Source organism: Propithecus coquereli, unplaced genomic scaffold, assembly GCF_000956105.1.
Source record: "Propithecus coquereli isolate 6110/MARCELLA unplaced genomic scaffold, Pcoq_1.0 Scaffold456, whole genome shotgun sequence".
Classification (NCBI taxonomy): Eukaryota; Metazoa; Chordata; class Mammalia; order Primates; family Indriidae; genus Propithecus; species Propithecus coquereli.
In genome coordinates, this window is record NW_012150352.1 from 1580994 (window position 1) to 1601749 (window position 20756).

The following is a 20756-nucleotide window of genomic DNA, read 5'->3' on the forward strand; positions in this document are numbered from 1 at the left end:
AAAAAAAAAAAAAAATGCGTTCGTGAAAAAAATCCCAGCTGAACATGGACAGACAGAAAGTTAAGAAAAAGTTGCCTCCCTCTCCCTGCCCACCATCTCCTGGCCCGTCCTTAGGAGCAGCTGCTGGCTGCTGCTGGTCATGTCCTGCGTGCAGAGGGGCCATGTTAAGCCCTTGCTGACCATGTCCTGGACACGCTGGTGTGTTGAGCTCCTTGCTGGCTGGGTCCTAGACAAGGGGGCTGTGCTGAGCACGCTGCCCACAGCACAGTCTGTGTGGGGGTTTCCTGTCCCACAGGCAGGGGGACATCTGTGGAAGAACTGGTTAACTTACCCTCAGAGCTCTGACCTGGAGGTGCTGTGCTTCTCGGCTGTCAGTGGCTGGGAGTGGGCTGGCCTCTGGCTGTGGTCCCTCTGGTCCTCCTTGGGTTTTTACGTGTGTTGCCATGCAGACTTACCAGATTGCTTCCACAGGCATAGTTGACTTAGTAGTGTGTGGAGAAAGGGTGTCACTGTTGTCACTTGAGAGTTGGCCATGCAGTTCCTGGTCTGGCTGAGGGTCTGGACGAAGCATTCCAAGCACATCGCAGAAAAGGTGGGGAGACAGCTCTGCCTGCAGTGGCCAAGCAGTCTGGGTCTGAAGGCTCTGCTGCTGGGCAGGAGTCGGAGTACTCCCTGTAGGGTCACTGGGAGGGTGGAGGGAAGGGCACCCCTGCAGTATGCCATTTCCTGTGTGGGGCAAAGAAAGCCTCTCGCACAAAGCACTTTTCACAAAGCTGTTCTGGAAAGCTGTTTGGCCAAGAGAAGTGAACCTGGACAGCCTTGTCTTTCACCCTCTGGGACTCTGGGAGTCCTGGCCGGGTTATGCCACGTCACAGTGGCAGGTTCTGGAGCCACGTTTTATATTTGACCTTTTTATGTAAAAATAATTCCTCAAATTGATGAGGACGATGTGGTTAAAATATTCCATGCGAATAGACATTTTTTGTGGGGGCATTTGGGTTGTGTAGCTTTTAAAAATTATTACTTACTATTATAAAAAGGGCTTGCTGGTAACTTTTTCCTTTTTAATTTTTATTTTACAGCATACCCCTAAAGTTCAGTTATCAGCTTAAAATACAGAAACAACAAAAGTATAAATGAAAGAAAGCATCTTTGATTTTTGAACACTTTGAGGGGCCCTATCTGTGATTCATTCAATCTGTCTTTCTTTGGTGCTGCCGTAGGATTTTTTTAATCACCTTTCTTGAGGTATAATTTACATACCTCAAGAAGTACACACAGTTTGACCAGTTTGACAAACGTGTATACCCACGTAACCAGAACATTTCCATCTTCCCAAAAGGTCCTTTCCTGCCAGTCCCTACCTAGCCCCTGGCCCCAGCAACCTCTGAGTTGCCTTGCATCCTCATAGATCTTTCTCAAGGTGTTGTGCGGACGGGATTGTGCTACCCTTTTGTGGCTGGTTCTTTGCCTTTCTTTCCCTCAGCAGGGTGTTTGCAAGATTCAGCCATGTTATTGCACATTAGGAGTTTGTTCCTTCTTATTACCAAGTAATATAATACTTGATTGTCTTAAAGCTGTGTGTTTTTAGTACCAGCATGGTACACCCTGTCTACCTACTGGTCATTCTCTAATCCCTCATGGAAACTTGTTTCGGATTTAAGGCGTCCATGTTGCCTTGACAGTGTGTGTCTGCAGATTAGAAAACGCACTGAGAAACTTTGCCTGTCTGACTACCGGGGATGTGATTGCCATCAACTACAACGAGAAGGTGAGCCCTGCTCCTGCTCCATGTGGTTGCACCTGACAAGAGCCCCCACCCTCTAAAATGACTATTTTAGATAAGGCAGAAATTTTAAAAGGTAAAAAGACTATGAAAAATTTTATATCAGTACCAGAGATACCTTATTTTAAGTTGATAAATTCCTTCCTGTAAAAAAGTGTAACTGAAAATTGACTCAAGCCTAAATAATCCTATAACCAGTCAAGAAATTCAACTGGAAAAGTCTTATTCAAGTAAACCCAGGCCCAGATGGTTATATATGCAAACTCTTCCTCACATTCAAGAAATAAAATTGTTCTTAAATATTCTAAGAGGAGAGAGAGAATATTCCCCAATTCATTCTTTGAGGACAGTATAAGCTTGACCACCAGAACTAGACAAGGGTGGTAAGAGAAAGCAAATTATAAGTCAATCTCATTCATGGACACCGGTTTAAAGATTGTAGACAAAATATAGACAAACAGGATCTAGTTATCTAGAGGGAAGATAATCTATGGTAGCTGAGTGTTATAAATCTCCAGTAGTTAAGATGCAGTATGGTGTCGGTGCTGGGATAGACAAGTAGGCCATGGACCAATGGAGCAAGAATCTTGTCCCACCACGAAGTGGCATTGACGTCATCAAGCAAATGAGATACTGGGCGAGGGGGCACTTGATTATTCATGTGAAGAAAAATGAAACGAGGTTCCTAACCTATACCAGAGCCAAAAATAAATGACAAATGAATGGATAGACAAGATGTGGTACACACATACAATGGGATTCAGCCTGAAAAAGGAAGGAAATTCTGTCACATACTACCACATGGGTGAACCTTGAAGTCCTTATTCTCTTAAATAAACCAGACACAAAAAGATACATACTGTACTATATGATTCCACTTATATAAGGTTCAAAGAGTGGTGAGATTCCTGGAAACAGAAAGTAGAATGGTGGTTGCCAGAGGTTAGGGGCAGGAGAGAACTGAGAATGAACATTTAGAGGCTTTTACCATAATTGAGCATTGCCATAAGCCCTGGGCACATGGCCACAGACCCAGCTCCTGGTGAACTCTGGGGGTTTGGGTGTGTGCTGTGTATTCTGGTGTGTGCAGGAGGACCAAGCGTCAGTCCAGGAGACTGGGCATATTTTAAAAATGGTCCTTTATAGGTAGTTTGAGGGGTACCACCCTTGGAAAGTGGCTCCACAGTAAGAAATGTGTTTAATATCATGCCAATACATAAAACTAAAGGAAGGTGTCACAGGAATGCTTACCTTATGACATGCAGTGTGTTCTGGCATTTCTATCTTACTGTCTTCCAGTTCTGCTCCCAACCCTGTTGGTTGTGGCATGCCATCTGAAGACACGACTGTAGAGACATCACGTGCCCCAGGATACATAGATGGATGTTCATGGCAGTGTTGTTGGCAATAGCAAAATGACTGGAAACAGCCCAGACACTGAGTAGATAAAGTGTGGTACATCCACACAAGGACGTATATATTCTTTTCTATTCCTTATCTGTTAAATATTAATAACCAAGATGCTTTTTAAAATAGACTGGGTCCTGTTTAGGTTTTTGTTAATTAGTGGGACTATCCAGAATGTTTAGTATGATTACAGAAGCAAGACCTACTCTAGGTAAAAAGAAAGAACCTGAGCTGATACAGGAAAGGGTAGATACAGCCACTTTTAATTTCTGTTTCTTGACTTTCTAATGTACTTTTTTACATACACGAGGTCATCTTAGACACACATTAGCAAAACTGGTTTTTAAATTCTTTTCTTGTTGGCTGCATAGTATTTCGTTTGATCAATCTATTGATAGGCATTTTGGGTGTACAGATGGCCCCCAACTTAACCATGGTTCTGCTTTGGGTTGGATGATTTTGTCCAACTGTAGGCTGATGCAACTGTCCTGAGCACATTTAAGGTAGGCTAGGCTAAGCTATGATGTTGGGTAGGTTAGGTGTAATAAATGCATTTTCAACTTAAAATATTTTCAACTTAACGATGCATTTGTTGGGACATGCGTATGTTGGGAGCATACAGATGCTCCCATCATAAGTCGTGGAGCATCTGTACACTGTTATTAGCAATACTGAAATGAGCATTCCTAGAATTTTCTCCTTGGATATGTAGCTAATTGTTTACTTAGAATAAATTCCCAGAAGTGAGCTTTCTGGGTTAAAGGTCCCTAGTGTCTTTCGCAATTTGATGTATAACCACCTAATCTAACCACCTAGGGAGCAACGTCTGTTGAGCAGTGGCACAAGGGCAGCCCGTCCCCCATAGCCCAGTTCTCGCAGCATGAGGTGCAGCTCAGGGTGTGTCAGGGGCATGAGCAATGTGTCCACAGGAGCTGATGCCACAGTAACCTGGGGGCAACTGCCCCTGGTGCTGCCAAGAACTGTCAACTGATGTCTGCGTCTTCCCACAGATCTATGAACTGCGGGTGATGGAAACCAAACCCGATAAGGCTGTGTCCATCATTGAGTGTGACATGAACGTGAGTGGTATTGTCCTGTCACGGTGAGCTCCGGCTCCAGGAGGATGGGCATTTGGTGGCTGCTGCAGGCCAGGGCCTCAGGGGACTGTTTGGGTGACGAGGAAGGGGATGGCAGTCAGAATGTCACAAGGAGGTCCCAGACCTGGTGATCTGTCTCAGGTCAGTTTGCTGCCGGTGCTGAGAGGGCTAAATACACAGTCACCTCTGACCTGCCGAGGAGTGAACGGTGTCATGAGCTGAGGAAGCCTACTTGGCCTCCTAAATAGGAACGAACTATTAATACATTCCTGGTTGGATTGCAAGAGAATGGTGCTGAACAAAAAGGACCAGTCCCCAAAACTTATATCGTTATATATTAATAACATCCTTAAAGTGACAAAACTTTAGAGATGGGAGGCAGATTAGTGGTTGCCAGGGCTTAGGGCTGGTTGACAGGGCTGGGAGATGCTGGGTGTGATTACGAAAGGACAACATGGGACCCCTGTGGTGCTGGAACTGCTCAGCGTCTCAGCTGTGGTGGGTACACAGTCCTACATGGTGAAAGTTGTGTAGAACCAAACAAACAAGTACGTGTGAAACCAGGGAACTCCAAGTAAGAGCAGTGGGCTGTGGCAATGTTGACAATCCTGGCCGCGATGCTCGACTGCAGTTTTGTAAGATGTGACCATTGCGTAACACTGGGCAAGGTGCACAAGGCATCATCTGGTCTTGTTTCTACTACACGTGGATCTGCAGTTGTCTTGCTTAAAAACATAAGAAAGCCAAGTGTGGCCATGTCTGAAAAGTGTACTTTTCATCTTGGAAACACAGGTGGACTTTGATGCTCCCTTGGGCTACAAAGAACCCGAAAGACAAGTCCAGCATGAGGAGTCGACAGTAAGTGGTGCCTCCAGCATCCTTGGCCACATTTGCCTGTTTTTGTAACAGTGCTGCCCTGTGAGTTCCCGGCAGCAGCTTATGTGTGGCGTTTGCTGGTGCCGGCATGGTCACGTCCTCTGCTTCCCTTCTAGCCCCATTCCAGGGGGACGTCCTAGCTGTGGGGAGTGGGGACAGCAACGGAGCAAAGGAAATAAGAGGCTCGAGGGGGAAGCTGGGTGCCCCACTGAAAAGCTCACCTCTTGTCTTCCTGTCTCCCTGTCAGGAAGGCGAAGCTGACCACAGCAGCTACGCTGGAGAGCTGGGCTTCCGCGTGAGTACTGGGCTGCTTGGCTAACTTTCTGTGCTCTGGCCGTACCCTCTGCTCCTTGGATCCAGGGCTTTCACTTCAAGCTGTTATCGGTGATGTTCTGTGGGCAGCAGCAGGGAGCCTCTGGGCACCTGTGTACAGGCAAATCTGGCATCCACTTTTTCCTGGAGTCTTCCCAGCAGCCCCAACTTTTTTTTTTTTTTTTTTTAATTTCTAACCTACCAAGGAGTTTAAATAGTACAACAGACTACATATACTCTTCCCTTGGGTTCACCAAATATTACTGCATTTGCTTTGTCTTTCTTAAAACATGTTCCCTTTTTTCTATGCCTGTACCATTTGTAAGTTGTGAACATGACCCTTAGCACAGCTGCTGGCCAGGGCCCCTGGGCAACTGGTGGGAGTGGCTCATGTGCGGGCACTGGGGTGCCAGGAGGCAGCAGAGAGAGTGGGACTGAGCATACGGGAAGCTGCGCTGTCACCAGGGGCCTTAGCCCCCCACCAACAGGGGCTCTAGCTGGGCAGCCTTGGGCCAGGTGGCTCTCTTCAGCTCATGGCAGTCCCCTGAGGGGCTGAGAGGGGAACTCTCAGCTGTCAGCACTCCAGCATCAGGGGAGGGAGGGCGTCAGTCCTAAGGAGTCTGGGCAGCACCCCTGGTGATCCCTGAGCAAAGGGCTGAGGTGCTTGCTCTTGGGGCTCATGTGCGACTCTCCTGTTTGCCTCTCTAGGCCTTCTCAGGCTCCGGAAATAGACTGGATGGAAAGAAGAAAGGGGTCGAGCCCAGCCCCTCCCCAATCAAGCCTGGAGATATTAAAAGGTGAGTCTGTCCTGGCCCTGCTCCTGCTGGATATGTTGTCATCCAGGGAGCGTCTCTATCAGCCCCGTGGAGCAGGGCAGCCTCATTCCAACTCTGGAGACAAAGCCTGGCTCTGTGGGTTATGAGGGGACTGAAACCCCCACCTCCACCATCCCTGCCCAGGGCCAGCAAGGCCTAGCCTCCTCCTGCCCCAAGTGGCTTTCCTAAGATGTACACCCAATTCGATCTCTCTGGCTCAAAATCTCTCTAGTTCCTATTTGGTAATCTGCCTACTTCATATTTTGTGACTTTGCATAATTAATCAGGTCACATTATCTCAACTTTTCTAAAATGAGGAGGCAGGAGCCTCCTCAGATGTGCTTCTGTCGCTGGGGACTCAGAGCAGATCCCTCTGGTGGCCATCACAGCGGGGGCAAGGATAGGGTATGAGAGCAGGAGGGGATGCTGGAGATGAGGTTTTACCCAGTCTCTTATGTGTAGAGTGTAGCCTTTTCAGGAGGGCCTGTGGGGCTCAGGACAGAGACAGTGAGGGCCTCCCAAGCCTTCAGATGGCCCCTCACCACAGGCAGGTCCAGAATCTGCAGCCCTTTGTCCCACACGGGGTTTATGCTGAACTAGGAACCAGCTACCTCTGCCTCCCTCCTGGGAGGGTGCTGGCAGCACCGGGGGCTGGCCAAAGGCCATGAGTACAGCGGCATTTTTTCTGCTTACCTTCCTGTTGATTGTCAAAAATGAATTTTAGTCCTTTTTTATTTCCTGGAACCAACACTTCTCCTTGTCTTCTTTACAGAGGAATTCCCAATTATGAATTTAAACTTGGTAAGATCACTTTCATCAGAAATTCACGTCCACTGGTCAAAAAGGTTGAAGAGGTGAGTGTGTTTCATTAGTAATGAGAAGTTTTATTTGCTGGTGATGACTGGGGTTCTTACCATTCTGAGTAGGGGTGTTCCTGTCATGTTGTCCTCTTTCCTGGGGTGGGGTGCCTCTGTTCTCTGCTCACCTGTTTTTTCTGCAGAGCTGGTGTGGGGTGTGTGTAGGCTGAGGTCTTGTAACATGGGGGGCAGGAGCCCTGTCCTGCTCGGAGGCCAACTCCAGTCTCACTTCAGAGAACGACATGCCCTGAGTGGGCCTCATCTTCTAAAGAGAACTTGAGCTTCCCGTCTCTGGATGCTGAGTGGGATGGTTATAGGATAGGGGATGGCAGGAACTGAATATCCTGTAGCCATGGGCACTGTGGCCCTGTGGCCAGGCCCAGCGGTGACTGGAACACAGTCGCCTGTGTGTGATGTGGATTTCTAGAACACCAGCACTTCATACCCATTGCTTTCCTGCCTGGCTCCTTTTCTCAAAGGATTGGACCCTTGGGGATTCAGGAGTAGGGTAGAGGGCAGATGTGCCCTGAGCCTGTTCAAGATGGGCTGCAGGACCTGTCACCAGCCCCTACTGACTACTGAACTCTTCCCCTCTAGCCCTTGGGGTGATTGGGGACAGAGGCCGCTGTGCTTTCTATATACTCCAGCCCAAGGCACAGCCACTTCTGGCCTCAGTGTTCCTCAAGTTGACATGGTGTTGGGGACCTTCCTGGCTCAAGAGCAAACATGGTCCCCAGTCAGACCTCCCCCTCCAGCTCCTTCAGGCCCCATCCAGGCTGCACCAGCCACAGGCTGGCTTTCTCTCTAAAAGCCAGCCCTTGACATGAATCCACAGAATAAGGCATTCATTTTAACCTCTAGGGAATTTCTGAAAATAGTATTTTCTCCTCACACCTAGGATGAAGCTGGAGGCAGATTCGTGGCTTTCTCTGGAGAAGGACAGTCGTTGCGTAAAAAGGGAAGAAAACCCTAAGTCGGGACTGTTGGCTGATTGGCAAATAAAAGAATCGATTGCAGCATACTGACTTCTAGTTACTGGCTCTGAAGGGGTGAGGCTCCTGTCAGAGAATGCCTGTTACTTTGGGTCAATTTAGATTACCTAAGAATTACCAAGTTTGACTTGGAAGTGGAACAGCAGGACTTTGTAGTTATGTGCTTGGTTTTAGGAAAGAGAAAGAGCTGCCTCTGAGGGCCTGTGGGCGGCCACCTTCTTGCCACTTCATGCTTTCAGCTCGAGGGGGGCTCCCATAGCCTCAGAGGGAGCAGAGTCCCCTAACTCCTAACAAAACCAGTGGAGGGCATTGAATTGTCTAACTTGAGCCATTCTTTCTCTTTCTTCATTTATCCTTTCTTTTCCCAGGTCAATTGTGTAGGCGTTGTCTTTGGCCTAGAAAAAAGTGGTTTAAATAGATATGTGCTCTATAAATAGCAGCTGTCCCACTACTCTGGCTGCAATTTAAGTATTTGAGGGCGTTTCCATTTTTATTTTACGTATTTTTTCCAACAGCACCACTCCTCAGAAGAACCTGATCCAAATAGGTTTGCACTTTTATTTTGATTTCATATGGAAATAGCTGACTCCTTAGTGAACCTGTTCTGTAGTAAAACAACTCCATGGAGAAACATAAACGTGAAAGCTAGAATGAGTAAGTGCTAAAGATATATTCCTCTTTCAACTTCTTTTGTACCCCCCTCAATTTTAATTTACTGAATCATCCAAGGTTCTGCTGGCCTGTCTTTATTTTTGAGTAAAAATAATTTGGTCTCAGATCTTCACTTTCTATAATGTGAGATCTTTTGACATGCTATGCCAATTATTTTAAATTTGTTCCTCGAGAATAATTCTAAGTCAAGAATTTCAAATAAAAACAGGCAATGACTAAAACCTGGATTGCCTCTAAATGTCTGATTAGGTGCTAACATGGACTGGTGGTTCGGCCACTGACTAGGAATTGGAAGAAGACCTGCTTGCAGGTGTCCCACATTCCATCTTGCCATTAGAAAAGTGCTCCTCTCTGGCATCTCTTGGAGAATGTAGGGAGAAACAAGGCCCTGCAGGGTCCCCCGTGTACCAAGCTCATCCAGCTTGTAGGCAGAGGGGTCCTGCTCTGGTCAGGCCTCCTCCCAATAGTCAGGAGAGGAGAGGATGCCTTCTGCAGGTTGGTGGCCTCAGGGTATCCCCACCTCAGTGAGGAGCACTGATGAGCGTCATGATGTTCAGGGCTGGGCCTCTGGCACAAAGCATCGCTGGCAATGGACGTGGTTTTGGAAGGTGTGAGCACTGTGGTGACCTACCCGACCCTGCACATGAGAGGCTTCAGTCTCACCAGCAAAGGTACAAGCCTCCTTGGATTGCAGGATCATGTTGGCTATCACACTGCCATTGAAGGCATAATGAAGTAGGTGTTACAGTAAGTGTTGGCCCTGGGGTTTTGTCTTCCCTAAGGAGCACCTGCTGTGTGCACAGCGAAACTCCTCATGGTCCTTTGCTGGAGGCACACTCCTCTGTTTGGGCCAGGATTGAGTCCACTGTTCAGCCTTCTGGTGGCAGTTGGGGCCTTCTTATGACACAGTGGGGTCAGCTGGAGCAATGATCCTGGTCATTCCTGCTGCACCCAGGCCTGCAGCTTTCCTCAGTGTCTTCTCCTAGCTCGGTCTTTGAGCCCGCCACGACAGCAGGACCCCTGGTACAACTGCAGCTTTCTGACCCAGTGTCATTCCTGGCAGCAGCTGCCTTGTCATCGGCTCCCCAGCAAATGATGGCATTCAGAGGAGTTGGCAATCCACCACGTGGGTACTGCTGGGCATTTCCGCAGGCCCAGCAGCCTCCTCTGCGCCACCTCCATTGTCTGTGGTGCATCTCTCCTGTTGATAAGTGTTGTGTGCGTCCCATGCTCTCGGGATACTCGGTGGCTGTGCTAGCACTGACTGCTCCGTGTGTCCCACATCCTCGGGATAGAGCCTACGCTCCCCCAGTCAGACACTCTCACACTCTGTGACTCGGCCTCTGGCTGTGCTGGGACTGCCCTCTCAGCTCCATGCAAGCCTGGGCTCCGGGGAGGTCATCCTGCGCCCTGGGCCGCCCCGCCCGCACCAGCCCCGGTTCCTCTGAGTTCGCCTCCGCCCTGAGCGGACACTCGGACGAGGCCTGGCAGGTTCCGAAAGCGAACCATATCGTTGAGACTTGAGAAAATAACAGAGCTGCTGAAAAGAACTGGCGAGCCAGGCGGTTCGGGCGCAGCTCACTCAAGTGGCAGCTGCCGCGCCGCCGGCACTTCCTAGCCTGGCCCCGCCCCGCCCTGCTGCGCCCCGCGTCCTCATTGGCGCTTCTCAAAGGGGCGGTGAGGGTCAAGTGCCTATCTCAGAGTTCATTAGTTCTCCTTCTCGTCAGTCACGCCGCGCCTCCGTCTTCGGCCCTCATTGGCTGGAGACCGAGGAGATGGGTTTGGCATCGAGTGGCCCAGACATGGCGGGCGGCGGCGGTTGGCTGGTGAGTGCGATCGGCGCAGGGACCCGGGGACCCGGGGGTCTTGTCGGGCCAGGCGACCGCATTAACCGGGCCCTCCCGGGGGAGGGGGCGGGGCGGGGGGCGCAGCCGCCGGGCCCGCTCAGGTGCCGCCTGTCGCCGCAGCCGCCGCGCCCCTGCGAGGCCTACCGCGCCGAGTGGGAGCTGTGCCGCAGCGCCCGGCACCTCCTGCACCACTACTACGTCCACGGCGAGCGGCCGGCCTGCGAGCAGTGGCGGCGCGACCTGGCTAGCTGCCGCGCCTGGGAGCAGCGCCGGAGCAACGAAGCCCAGGTGCGCCGGGCGGGCGGAGGGGCGGCGCACGTGCACCGCGTGCGCGGTCTGCGCTGGGCCGGGGTCCTTCCCCGCCTTGCGCTTCCCTTCTTTTGAGAAATAACACAAATTAGCATATCTACAGGATTTTCAGACGGTGTTAAGGACAACGAAGGCGACAAGCGAAGAAGCGGGTGTAGAGTGGTTTAGAGAGGGAGGAGGGCCGACCTTTCAGCATTGGGGTCGTCAGCTAGCCTGTGGAGGACGTGCTGTTGCTGAGTCCTGGACGCCCAGGACCCAGCCTTCGCAGCCTTCACCCAGCCCCAGGGGACACGACTGAGAAAAAGAAAATGTCCAAGTGCCTGGAGCCCAGGGAAGCTGCGCTGTAGAGGGGTAGGGCATAAGATTGGGAAGGCACCAGGGGCCTGGTGGGCCAGATAAAGAGCTTAGAGTCTAGTCTGAAAGTGTGCTGGGAAGCAAATTTTATTTGTATCTTTAGAAGAGGAGTCTGTTGAGGGTGTGGAGAGTGTAGTTACAGGAGGGCAAAGAGACCAGTAAGGAGGTGGTTCTACTTGTCCATTTATTCCGCAGATATTCATCCTGTTGGGTGCTTTGGGGGACACACAAGCAATGAGAACAGAGCCCCTGCCTCTGGGCACCCACACTGTAGTCTAGAATGCAGTGCTTACCGTGGAGCCACTTGTAGGATGGGAGGTGGGGAGAAGCCAGCCTGAAGGTGCAGTACTCACGGGGAAGGCTGGGGAAGGGCAACCAGCAGGACTGGCCAACACTTCATTGTTAAATGAATACAATGATTGTGAAACAGACAAACTGATGTGGAAACCAAACTGCTGTATAAAAGAAAATGATGACAAATCCAGAATAAATGAAATTCAAAAAAAATGAGAGAAAGCTTATGGCCTCTATGGCAAGAGGTTGATCACCTTTATAGATATATGTACACACACACACACATACACACGTACTAAAAGAGCTTTCATCTATCAATAAGAAAAATGGGAATGATTTCAAAATAGAAAAATAGGCAAAGGGCACAAAGAAGCAATAAATTAAAAAGGAAAACCAAACGCCCAGGTATGTGAGTTAAAATGACAGTAAGAGTGGTTTTTGCCCAGCAGAAAGAAGTGTTGATAGGGGTTTGGAGAATCCAGGGTACCTCTGTAGTGTTAGTGGGAGTGTCAGGTGTTCTGATTATCTGAATGTCAAATGCATACCTTTTAACCCCAAAGTTATACTTCTGGAAGTTTATCCTAAGGAAGTAACTGGATAACAGTGCACAGTTATGAGTTCAAGATGTTCGTTGTGTTTATGATAGTGCAAAAATTGAAAGCAACCTAAATTTCACTAATAGACATTTGACCAAATAGCTTTTTTACACAGTGGAGTTCTACATAGCCATTAAAAAGAATAGACAGTAATCTACCTGGGAATGGAAAGGTGCCTACAGCATATTATTTAGTAAAAAAAAGCAGAAGGAAGACTAGCAAGCAGAAAATTATTCCATCCTTAGGGAAATGTGATGGCTCTAAAATTTGGGCCTAAAAAGTTGTCGGGGAAGCTGTTAAACTGCCACATCGGGGATGGAGGTTTGGGAGTCTTTCATATTCTACTTTGAATTTCTGATAACTTCTTAAACAAGACCAAAACATTTCGAGACAATAGAGCTTGAACAAGGATAGACAAGTAGGCAGAATAAATTATATGTGTAAGGAGGCCTGCATAGCACCTGACACCTACCAAGGGCCCACAGCGAAAGTCACCCTGTCCTGATAACTCTGTTCTTTGTTTTGGTGGACAGTGACCAAGAGAAGCTGGTGGGTTGAGGGGAACTTGTGCACAGCCCTGTGTTGGTGGCCTGTCTTCTGGACTCCTCCCACCCTTGCATGGCACCTGGGCATGTGTCTCTTACCTTGTCTTACTCCCTTCCAACCGCGTTCCTTCCTGCAGCTCCCCAGCTGCTGTTTCAGACTCCTGTCTCTCCTCTCCACTCAGAGCTCCCAGCCTGAGTCTCAGCAGGTGAACCTGCCCCACACTCACTAGGTCAACCAATGCCATCAAGCCCTGAGGCCCAGGAGATGTTTTAAAATCCCTCAGATTATGATGATCTAAACAGTAGTTTTTCACAGTAGCTTGTGAGAAAGAGTGATGTAGATCTCTGTGTGCTAATGTGGAACAATTGCCAAGGTATATTAGTTGGAAGCAACTGAGCTGCAGAGTGGTGCGTGCCGTACGCACCTGTTGGCCATCGTGTTCAGGAGGGTGATGAGGAGTTGGGGGGTACAGGGACTGTGCAAGGATGCTTGGAGCCCTGGGGCCCAGCCAGGAGGTGGAAAGTGACCAGAATCTCATTTGCACAGCAATCCCTCTGTGAGAGCGAGCGGGCACGAGTCCAGGCTGCACAGAAGTACCCCCTGGTATGGGCCCTCCGGCAGAGCCCCCCTGCAGACTGGCATCTCCCTCTGCCTCAGGAGAAGGATGAATGAAAAACACTCCTGTCCTCGGCCTATGCGGTTTCCTCAGGTCTATTTCAAGAGGGGCTGTCACACAGCCCGAAGGACTGTAACTGGCCCAGTCTAGTGGGTCTCTATGAGCTCTCTCGCCTGGCTTGGAACATGGAGCAAGACATCGCCAACCCTATTTGGCCCACCCCTCACCTGCATGCAGGGCCCCCCGACACTGCGATGCTCTGAAAAACAATTCTAGCTACTCCAGAGCTTCTGGGAAGCCAAGCATTGTGGCAGGTACCTATGAGCAGCCAGGTAGGGCTAGGCACAACAGCATTGGAAGTGGCAGTCCTGAGGTCTGGGATTCTCAGGTAGACTCTTGAGGGCTAGCCCTGACCTGTGTAGTCACCTGGGTGGGTCAGAATGAGATAGCTAAACAGTTGTGCTGCTGTGGATGCCTTTCCACATCCTGGGCTTGGTGACCACCGTGTACTGCCGGCCCCTGGCATGCAAAACATGGAACTCACACTGCTCCAGCCCACTGGCTCCGTCTCACTGCAGATGCAGGCCGGCATGCCAGCAAGCAGGGCTCCCTCGCCTCCTCCACCAGCACCCTTCACCTCTTAGGCTCTCAGGTAGACCCTGGAGACTCTGGCTTTCAAGAAATGCACACAGCTGCAGAACACAAAACCTCTCACAAAAAGGGTTCGTGGAGTTTCTGCTTAAGAAATCCAAGCCCAAGACATGGAATTTAGGACTCCTTCCCTCAGAATTTCCCGATTGTTAATGTGTCAAAGCCATTTCACGTTTGATTCCAAATAGAAGCTTGGTAGATTTCACACCTAACAGTGTTGTGCTTGGACAGTATTAGAATTTTGTATGCTTATTCTCTTGTAGATGTTTTTAAAATATATGCATATGAACTACCAAGAAGACTAGTTCTTGAAAAGGTCTCTTTATTACTAATAAAATGCTTTCGTATCCTGTGGCTGCATGGCAGGTCCTATTTGTGATGCTGAGGGCTAGGCCAGCTGAGGCCAGCACCCTCCCTACTCAGGCAGCAGGTCGAACATCTTTTAATTCATTCTTTGTGGCAAAATAATTGATCACTTCAGATGGGTATACATTAAAGAATATCTTCTTCTGTGTTCCCCAAGAGCCCCTGTGTGTGTGTGTGTGTGTACCTTGTGAATGGTGGGCGGTATGTGCTCACAGGATCCAGGAGCAAAAGGGAGTCTAAAAAGGAGCCAGGTTCCCCCATCCCCATGGGGAGCTTTGGTATAGCTAAAGCACCACTATGAAGCACCTGTGCCAGCACTTGCCTTTGGCGGGGAAGTGGGAAAGGCCTCAACACCTGAGCCCAGACCTGGATGAGAAGGCTCGAATCCTGCCAGGCAGAGAAAGGGGCCCACAAAGGCTGAGAGAATCAGCCCTACGTGTTGACAGGACAGGGGGTGCTGGAAGCTGTGATCAGAGGTCTAGGTATAATTCTCGGGGTGATTACTTGCGTTCTGCAGAGACAGGGCTGGAGTGGGCATGCCCAGTGTGGACAGATCAGTTGGCCACCGAAGTAGAACAGGCAAAATGTGACAGTGGCTCAGACCTTAGAGGTAGCCATGGAGGTTGTGAAAAGTATTTGCATTCACCATTTATCTTTGGTAGAGCCAAATGACTTAGAATCTTTAGGCAACAGTTTTATCATGGACTGGTAAGAGTTTTTAAAACAAAAGAAAAAAACTTTAAGTGAGCTGGATGTGGTGGCTCACACCTGAAATCAATCCCAGCACCTGGGGAGGCTGAGGCAGCAGAATCCCTTGAGCCCAGGAGTTTGAGGCTGCAGTGAGCTGCAATCATGCCACTGCACTCAGCCTGGGTGACACAGCAAGACCCTGTCACTAAAAACAAAGTGAATCCCAGAGAATAGTAGAATAGAGAGCCCAGAAATAAACCCCTGTATATATGGTCACTTTTTGACAAGGATGCCAAAACCATTTAATGAGGAAAGGACAATCTTTTCAATAAATGGTTGATGCTCAGAAAACTGAATATCCACATGCAAAACAATGAAGTTGGACCCTTGTCAAACATCAAACACAAAAATTAACTCAAAATGGATCAAAGATCTAAATATAAGACCTAAAACTATAAAACTCTCAGAATAAAACAGGGGAAAAGCTTTACAACATTGGATTTGGCAGTGATTTCTTGAGTACAGCACGAAAGTCACTGACATTAAAAGAAAAAAATAGACAATGAGACTTCACGAAAACTTTAGACACTAAATTTCACGTCAAAAGATACTATCAACAATTAAAAAGCAAGCCATGGAATAGGAGAAAATATTTGCAAATTGTATATATCTGATAAGGGATTATTAGGATATAAAGTGAACTCCTAAGACTCAGGTGAAAAAAATGGGGCAATGGACTTGAAAAACCCTTCTCCAAAAAAGATATACAAATGGCCAATAAGCACATGAAAAGATGCTCAATGTCACCGATAATCAGTGAAATGAAACTCAAAACTACAAGATACCACCTTATATCTGTTAGGATGGCTACTATCAAGAATAAAACCCAGAAAATAACAAGTGTTGGTGAGGATACAGAGAAATTGGAACTTTCGTGCACTGTTGATGGGAACATACAACACTATAGCCACTGTGGAAGGTAGTATGGCAGTTCTTCAAAAAATTAAAAATAGAATTATTGCATGATCAGCAATTCCACTTCCAGGTGTATATCCCAAAGAAAGCAGGATCTCAGAAAGATACATGTGCGCTTGAGCTCACAGCAGCACTGTCCACAATAGCCACAACGGGGAAGCAACCCAAGTGTCCGCTGATGGATGAACAGACAAGCAAAATATGGTTTACCCATACAATGGACTGTTACTCCTGTCTTAAAACAGAAAAAATTCTGACACATGCTACAACATTTATGAGCCTTGAGGATATTATGCTCAGTGGAATAAACCAGTCACTAAAAGACAAACACTGTATGACTCCACTTATATGAGGTGCTTAAGAGTAGCCAAAATCAGAGACAATAAGTAGAATGGTGGTTGCCAGCAACTGGGGGAGAGGGAAATAGTTATTTAATGGGTACAGAGTTTCAGTTTTGCAGTGAAAAGGGTTTTGGAGATACAGGATGATGGAGATGTTATACAACAATATGTATATATTTAACAATACCACTGAACTGTACAGTTAGAAATGATTAAGATGTTAATTTTTATGCATATTTTGCTACAATTTTTAAAATGGGGAAAAAACAAACCACACACTAGGAAAACTTTTTTATTCAAGTGAATTGTTTCCTTGGTTTATCTGCACTAAGGTATTTAAAAAACCAAAGTCTTTCTGAGGTTATGATACAAATCACTAGGAAAAATGGCACTATTTATACACTTAACTGTTAAGTGCTGAATTGTGTCCCCTCAAAATTTCTATGTTGAAGTCCTGGTCCCCAGTACCTCAGAATGTGTATTTGGAGACAGGGTCCTCTGAGATAACTAAGTTAGAATGAAGTCTTTAGGTGAGCCCTATTCCAATATGCCTGGTGCCCTAGTAAGTCAGGATGCAGACTGATGGATGACCCTGTGAGGAGGACACAGGGAAAAGGGGCCATCTGCAAGCCAGGGAGAGAGGCCTTAGAAGAAACCAAACCTGCCAACACCTCAATCTTGGGAGTTCTAGCCCCCAGAATCATGAGGAAATAAATTTCAGTTTTTTAATTCTGTGGTATTTTGTTTTGGCAGCCCGAGCTAATACCTTCACCATTCCAGACGAAGCACCTGAATAAAACGAGTTCCCAGCTAGGTGTCACACCTGCTGCAGGGGCACGGCAGCTCTGTTAACTAGTGTGTCTCTGGCTTGCTCCACTCTCTTCAGCCTCCTCTTGCTTAAAACCCAGAGGTGGCTCCTGTGTCCCATCAGGAAGGCCTGCTTCTCTGCACACCTTTCCAGCTCAAAGAATCCTGCACGTCCCTCACGTCTCCTCCTCTGGGTTACTTTGTTTCTCCTGCTGGTGGTATTTTCACCACACACTTGGAATCTTCCCTTTTACTCATATTTTTCCCACCTGAGGGCAGTGGTTGATGTCTTTGTCATTCTCTTCCCTGCACCTGGCAAAGGGGCAGCCTCTCTCACCCCATCCATCTCAGGTGAATTAATTTTGATTCCAACACAAGACAAAGAGACACTTGATTAAACTTATATTTATTAACAGCATGCCTGACTCTCTGGAAAGCAGACTTGAACCTTGGTCATTCTGATTCTCAGAAGCAGTGTGTTCTGAGGACAGCTGCCTGCAATTCTATTTCTTGAATTCCATTTGTGTGTACACCTTGGTGATATCATTGTACCTGCCTTCAGGGGGATGGTAGTTAGAGACTGGTGGTGTGTAATCTGGCCCTTTTTTCTCAAAGGGGAACAGGCCAGGGTCCCGCTTGATGGCCTCGGTGTGCAGCTCTGGCGACTCAAGTTGCAGCTCCTGCAGAGCTTCCTGCTGGGCCTTCAGCATGGCCCTGATGGCATCCCTTTCCGTCTCATGTTCCCGCTGCTTGTACAGGGACCACCGCTTCAGAAGCAGAGCTCTCCGCTCACTTTCCTCAAAGGAGAGCTCCACCTCAGGCCGCTGTCTGCAAACACACAGTCCCAAGGTGTGAAGCTGGGGGTTACTGACCTCGCTGGCATGGCTGGCTGTGATTGCATATGACCCAAGCATTCCCCCCGCCAAGCACAGACAGGAGAGAAAAGTACAAGTTTGGGACAAATTAAGGAATGGAATGTTGAATGTGGCAGCAGCTGCAACTGATGCTGGGAACCAAGGTCATTTGCTTTCTATCAGGAGAAGGAACAGATGGTCTGAGGAGACTATGGTAGCCCTTCCTACGCCCCAGGCAAAGAGTACCTTCGGTGAGAAGTGACTTTGGAGGAGGGAAGTGAAATGGTCTTATGAAAATGATCACCAATATCCAGGAAGCCAAGAACCTGTATCAGCCCTGGAGTACCAAAATGCCTGCCATTTCCCAGGTGCATAGCAAGGTGCTGCATTATAAATGGTGCACACTTTTTACAAGGCAACAGGAGCTGCTAACCCTGCACACAGCACAATCCCAACACATACCAACTATAATGCATCTGCATAATAAAGCAAGAGGTTAGGATAGACCCAAAGCCCAAGTCATGAGAAACAGACAAGATTCCTCACGCAAAAGAGCAACAACATGAACTCCAGAGTAGTGCTAATCCAAACTCACTTAAGCACATGGCCTGGATTTATCGGTTGTCTAAGTTTCTTCCCCATCTTCAGCCACCCAAGAATGCTTTCTCCAACTCCAAGAGCACAATCAAGGAGAAAAGGACTCAGATGGGGGCCAAGTCAACCCACACCTACTGAACCCACGCCTACTGACCCGTTCCCACCACAGCTGTTAACTACAGACAGAAGTTGATAGAACTCCTTTGCCCTGAAGACTTCAATCCTAGAGGAGCACCCTTACCTTGCTTTATCCAAGAACCTCACAGGGGTAATAAAATCTTCAATGGGAATTAACTCTTGGCTAGCCTTTTCCAGTTTTCGGATCCTCTTTTTCAAGCGGTCCTTTGCTGCTTGGTCTTTTTTAGGATCTACCTTCTTCTTCTTTCGAAGAGGTTCTGATCTAACAAATAAAGCAAACATTTTTCCTCTTCAGTCTCATGAACATACTGAGAGACATAATAGGTGAAGTGCCTGGTACTTGTACTGAGCTCTTCCCTGGGGCAAGGAGCTGTGCATGGGCCTGACCCCATGAACTCAGTGTGGCAAGGAGGTGGCTTCTACCCCAGAGTACTTGTGAGACCTGTGTGGGCGCCATCAACTACAAGGAGGGGTGGAAAACCATTGTGGGGTATCAGGGTATAAATTAAGGGAAAGTGTTCATCTTTAGGGCTGGGCCTAGGGATTGCATTGAAAAGTGAAAATACCAAACTGATGGATTAGAAGCTCGCTACTCATATTTTAAATGGATTTGTGATTTATAAAAATGCTTGGAGTAAGACTAAAAGAGATAGTATGATAAAAATGATTGGCATGTCCCTGTTATCTTTTGGGAATTTCTTAACAAATTTCCTCATCCTAGAGCTTTGGCAAAAAATATGGTTTACTCTTAGGAACACATCGCCTACAGCAATAATTTAGTACTAAGAATAATCAAATCCTCTAGCATCAAGACAGACCGAATCAAGTCCCTAGAAAGCATCCGGGGTGCCAGGTGCAAATACCTTTAATCTTTGCACCTCCCCCACCTTCTCCAGGACATCAGAATGGGCAGGGAGGAGGAAGGCACAAGGAGAAACAGAAATTTAAGTTGTGCCCTTTAAAACATAAGAATCCCTTCAAACCTAGTATTTATTTAAACTACTTTTGTATTTAATGCTTTCATTACAAATATGACACAGCAATATATGATATAGAGAATGTTAAAAAGACAGAAAAGCATCTGCCTAAATTTTGAGAAACTTTGTAGGTCAGCTTTCCAACCCAAACGTCCAGCTTTGTTCTGGTCACATGCACGGGGGGTTGGGCGGATGTCTCTCGCTGACACCCAAAAAGAGGTCGGGCCCAAGGTTGAGTTTTACCTCATGGGAATGAGTTCCCAGAAGGATAACAATGAGGCTCGCTGGTGGGTGTCTCTAATCTGCGTCTGCCAAGTTCCCAGAAGCCTGAAAAATGCAAAAGTACACATAAATACCTGATTCTCTACAGTGCCCCCAAACTCAGGGCACTTGTAAGTACCGGATGCGACAGCAAGGTCAATTCTCCCGTTCACAACACAGAGCACCTGGGCGAGACCCCTGCTGGCCAGGGTCCTCGGATTTTCACCCATAAACGGAGTCACGATCAGCTGGTTGATCCCTGAGGTACCCGTCGAAGGGGAGGCAGGGAGGGAGCGCCAATGAGGCCCTGGCCGGCCGGCGCGGAGCCCTCGCACACGCCCCGCGACCCAGCCACCGCCCGCACTCACCCGCTTGCGGGGCGCAGAGCGCGCGCGACAGTTCGCAGAGCCGCAGCAGCCATGGCCCATCCGCCGCCAACCTGCGGCTTCCGGGCACGCGCCCCAAGGCGGTCCGGTCGGCGGTGCCGGAGCGGAGGTCCGGCCAAAGCACCGCCCCACGCTCCCGCGTTCCGACCGCGCTGGCCCCGCCCCTGACGCAGCCTCGCCCAGGCGTCTCGCGCCGCCCGTCCGGTGTGCCTCTTACCTCCCGGCGCTCCGGGCTCTTCAGGACCTCGCTTCAGCCTCCCTCCAGCGCCGCGGGCCCGCCTCTGCAGCGGGCACAGTCCTGCCAACCAGTCGCTAGCTGGTTGGTCGGCCCGCGCCC

The 20756-nt window shown here is 48.6% G+C and overlaps 3 protein-coding genes across 6 annotated transcripts in view; 2 read left to right on the forward strand and 1 right to left on the reverse strand.

Moving 5' to 3' along the window:
• The window catches only part of UFD1L (ubiquitin fusion degradation 1 like (yeast)), a 20315-nt gene extending 11472 nt beyond the window's left edge, over positions 1-8843 (forward strand). For 3 of the 4 annotated variants that reach the window (XM_012654964.1, XM_012654967.1, XM_012654965.1), the window contains 7 exons: positions 1699-1771; positions 4204-4272; positions 5083-5148; positions 5414-5461; positions 6187-6275; positions 7066-7147; positions 8049-8166. In XM_012654964.1, the coding sequence (XP_012510418.1) occupies positions 1699-1771; positions 4204-4272; positions 5083-5148; positions 5414-5461; positions 6187-6275; positions 7066-7147; positions 8049-8123 (502 nt within the window). In that variant the 3' untranslated portion in view covers positions 8124-8166. Of the gene's footprint in view, positions 1-1698; positions 1772-4203; positions 4273-5082; positions 5149-5413; positions 5462-6186; positions 6276-7065; positions 7148-8048 lie in introns of all 4 variants that reach the window. The other variant, XM_012654966.1, reaches the window with a different exon arrangement.
• A 1773-nt stretch (positions 8844-10616) lies between these two features.
• Positions 10617-14333, forward strand: LOC105818836 (chromosome unknown open reading frame, human C22orf39). The gene is made up of 3 exons (XM_012654950.1): positions 10617-10640; positions 10782-10949; positions 13307-14333. The coding sequence occupies exons 1-3, from the start codon at positions 10617-10619 to the stop codon at positions 13430-13432; spliced, it is 318 nt and encodes a 105-aa protein (XP_012510404.1). The 3' UTR covers positions 13433-14333.
• A 3263-nt stretch (positions 14334-17596) lies between these two features.
• On the reverse strand, positions 17597-20515 carry MRPL40 (mitochondrial ribosomal protein L40). The gene is made up of 4 exons (XM_012654968.1): positions 20402-20515; positions 20016-20099; positions 18899-19057; positions 17597-18034 (listed from the first exon to the last, which is right to left on the reverse strand). The coding sequence occupies exons 1-4, from the start codon at positions 20452-20454 to the stop codon at positions 17710-17712; spliced, it is 621 nt and encodes a 206-aa protein (XP_012510422.1). The 5' UTR covers positions 20455-20515; the 3' UTR covers positions 17597-17709.
• Between the last annotated feature and the right edge of the window lie 241 nt (positions 20516-20756).

Coding starts and splice junctions, on each gene's coding strand:
- LOC105818836 (XM_012654950.1), top strand. CDS start 10,617: ATGGCGGGCGGCGGCGGTTGGCTG. Junction 10,641..10,781: donor CGGGCGGCGGCGGTTGGCTG/GTGAGTGCGATC, acceptor CTGTCGCCGCAG/CCGCCGCGCCCCTGCGAGGC. Junction 10,950..13,306: donor GCCGGAGCAACGAAGCCCAG/GTGCGCCGGGCG, acceptor TCATTTGCACAG/CAATCCCTCTGTGAGAGCGA.
- MRPL40 (XM_012654968.1), bottom strand. CDS start 20,454: ATGGCTGCTGCGGCTCTGCGAACTGTCGCGCGCGCTCTGCGCCCCGCA. Junction 20,100..20,401: donor GCTCTGCGCCCCGCAAGCGG/GTGAGTGCGGGC, acceptor TGCATTTTTCAG/GCTTCTGGGAACTTGGCAGA. Junction 18,035..18,898: donor AGGTTCTTGGATAAAGCAAG/GTAAGGGTGCTC, acceptor GTGTGTTTGCAG/ACAGCGGCCTGAGGTGGAGC.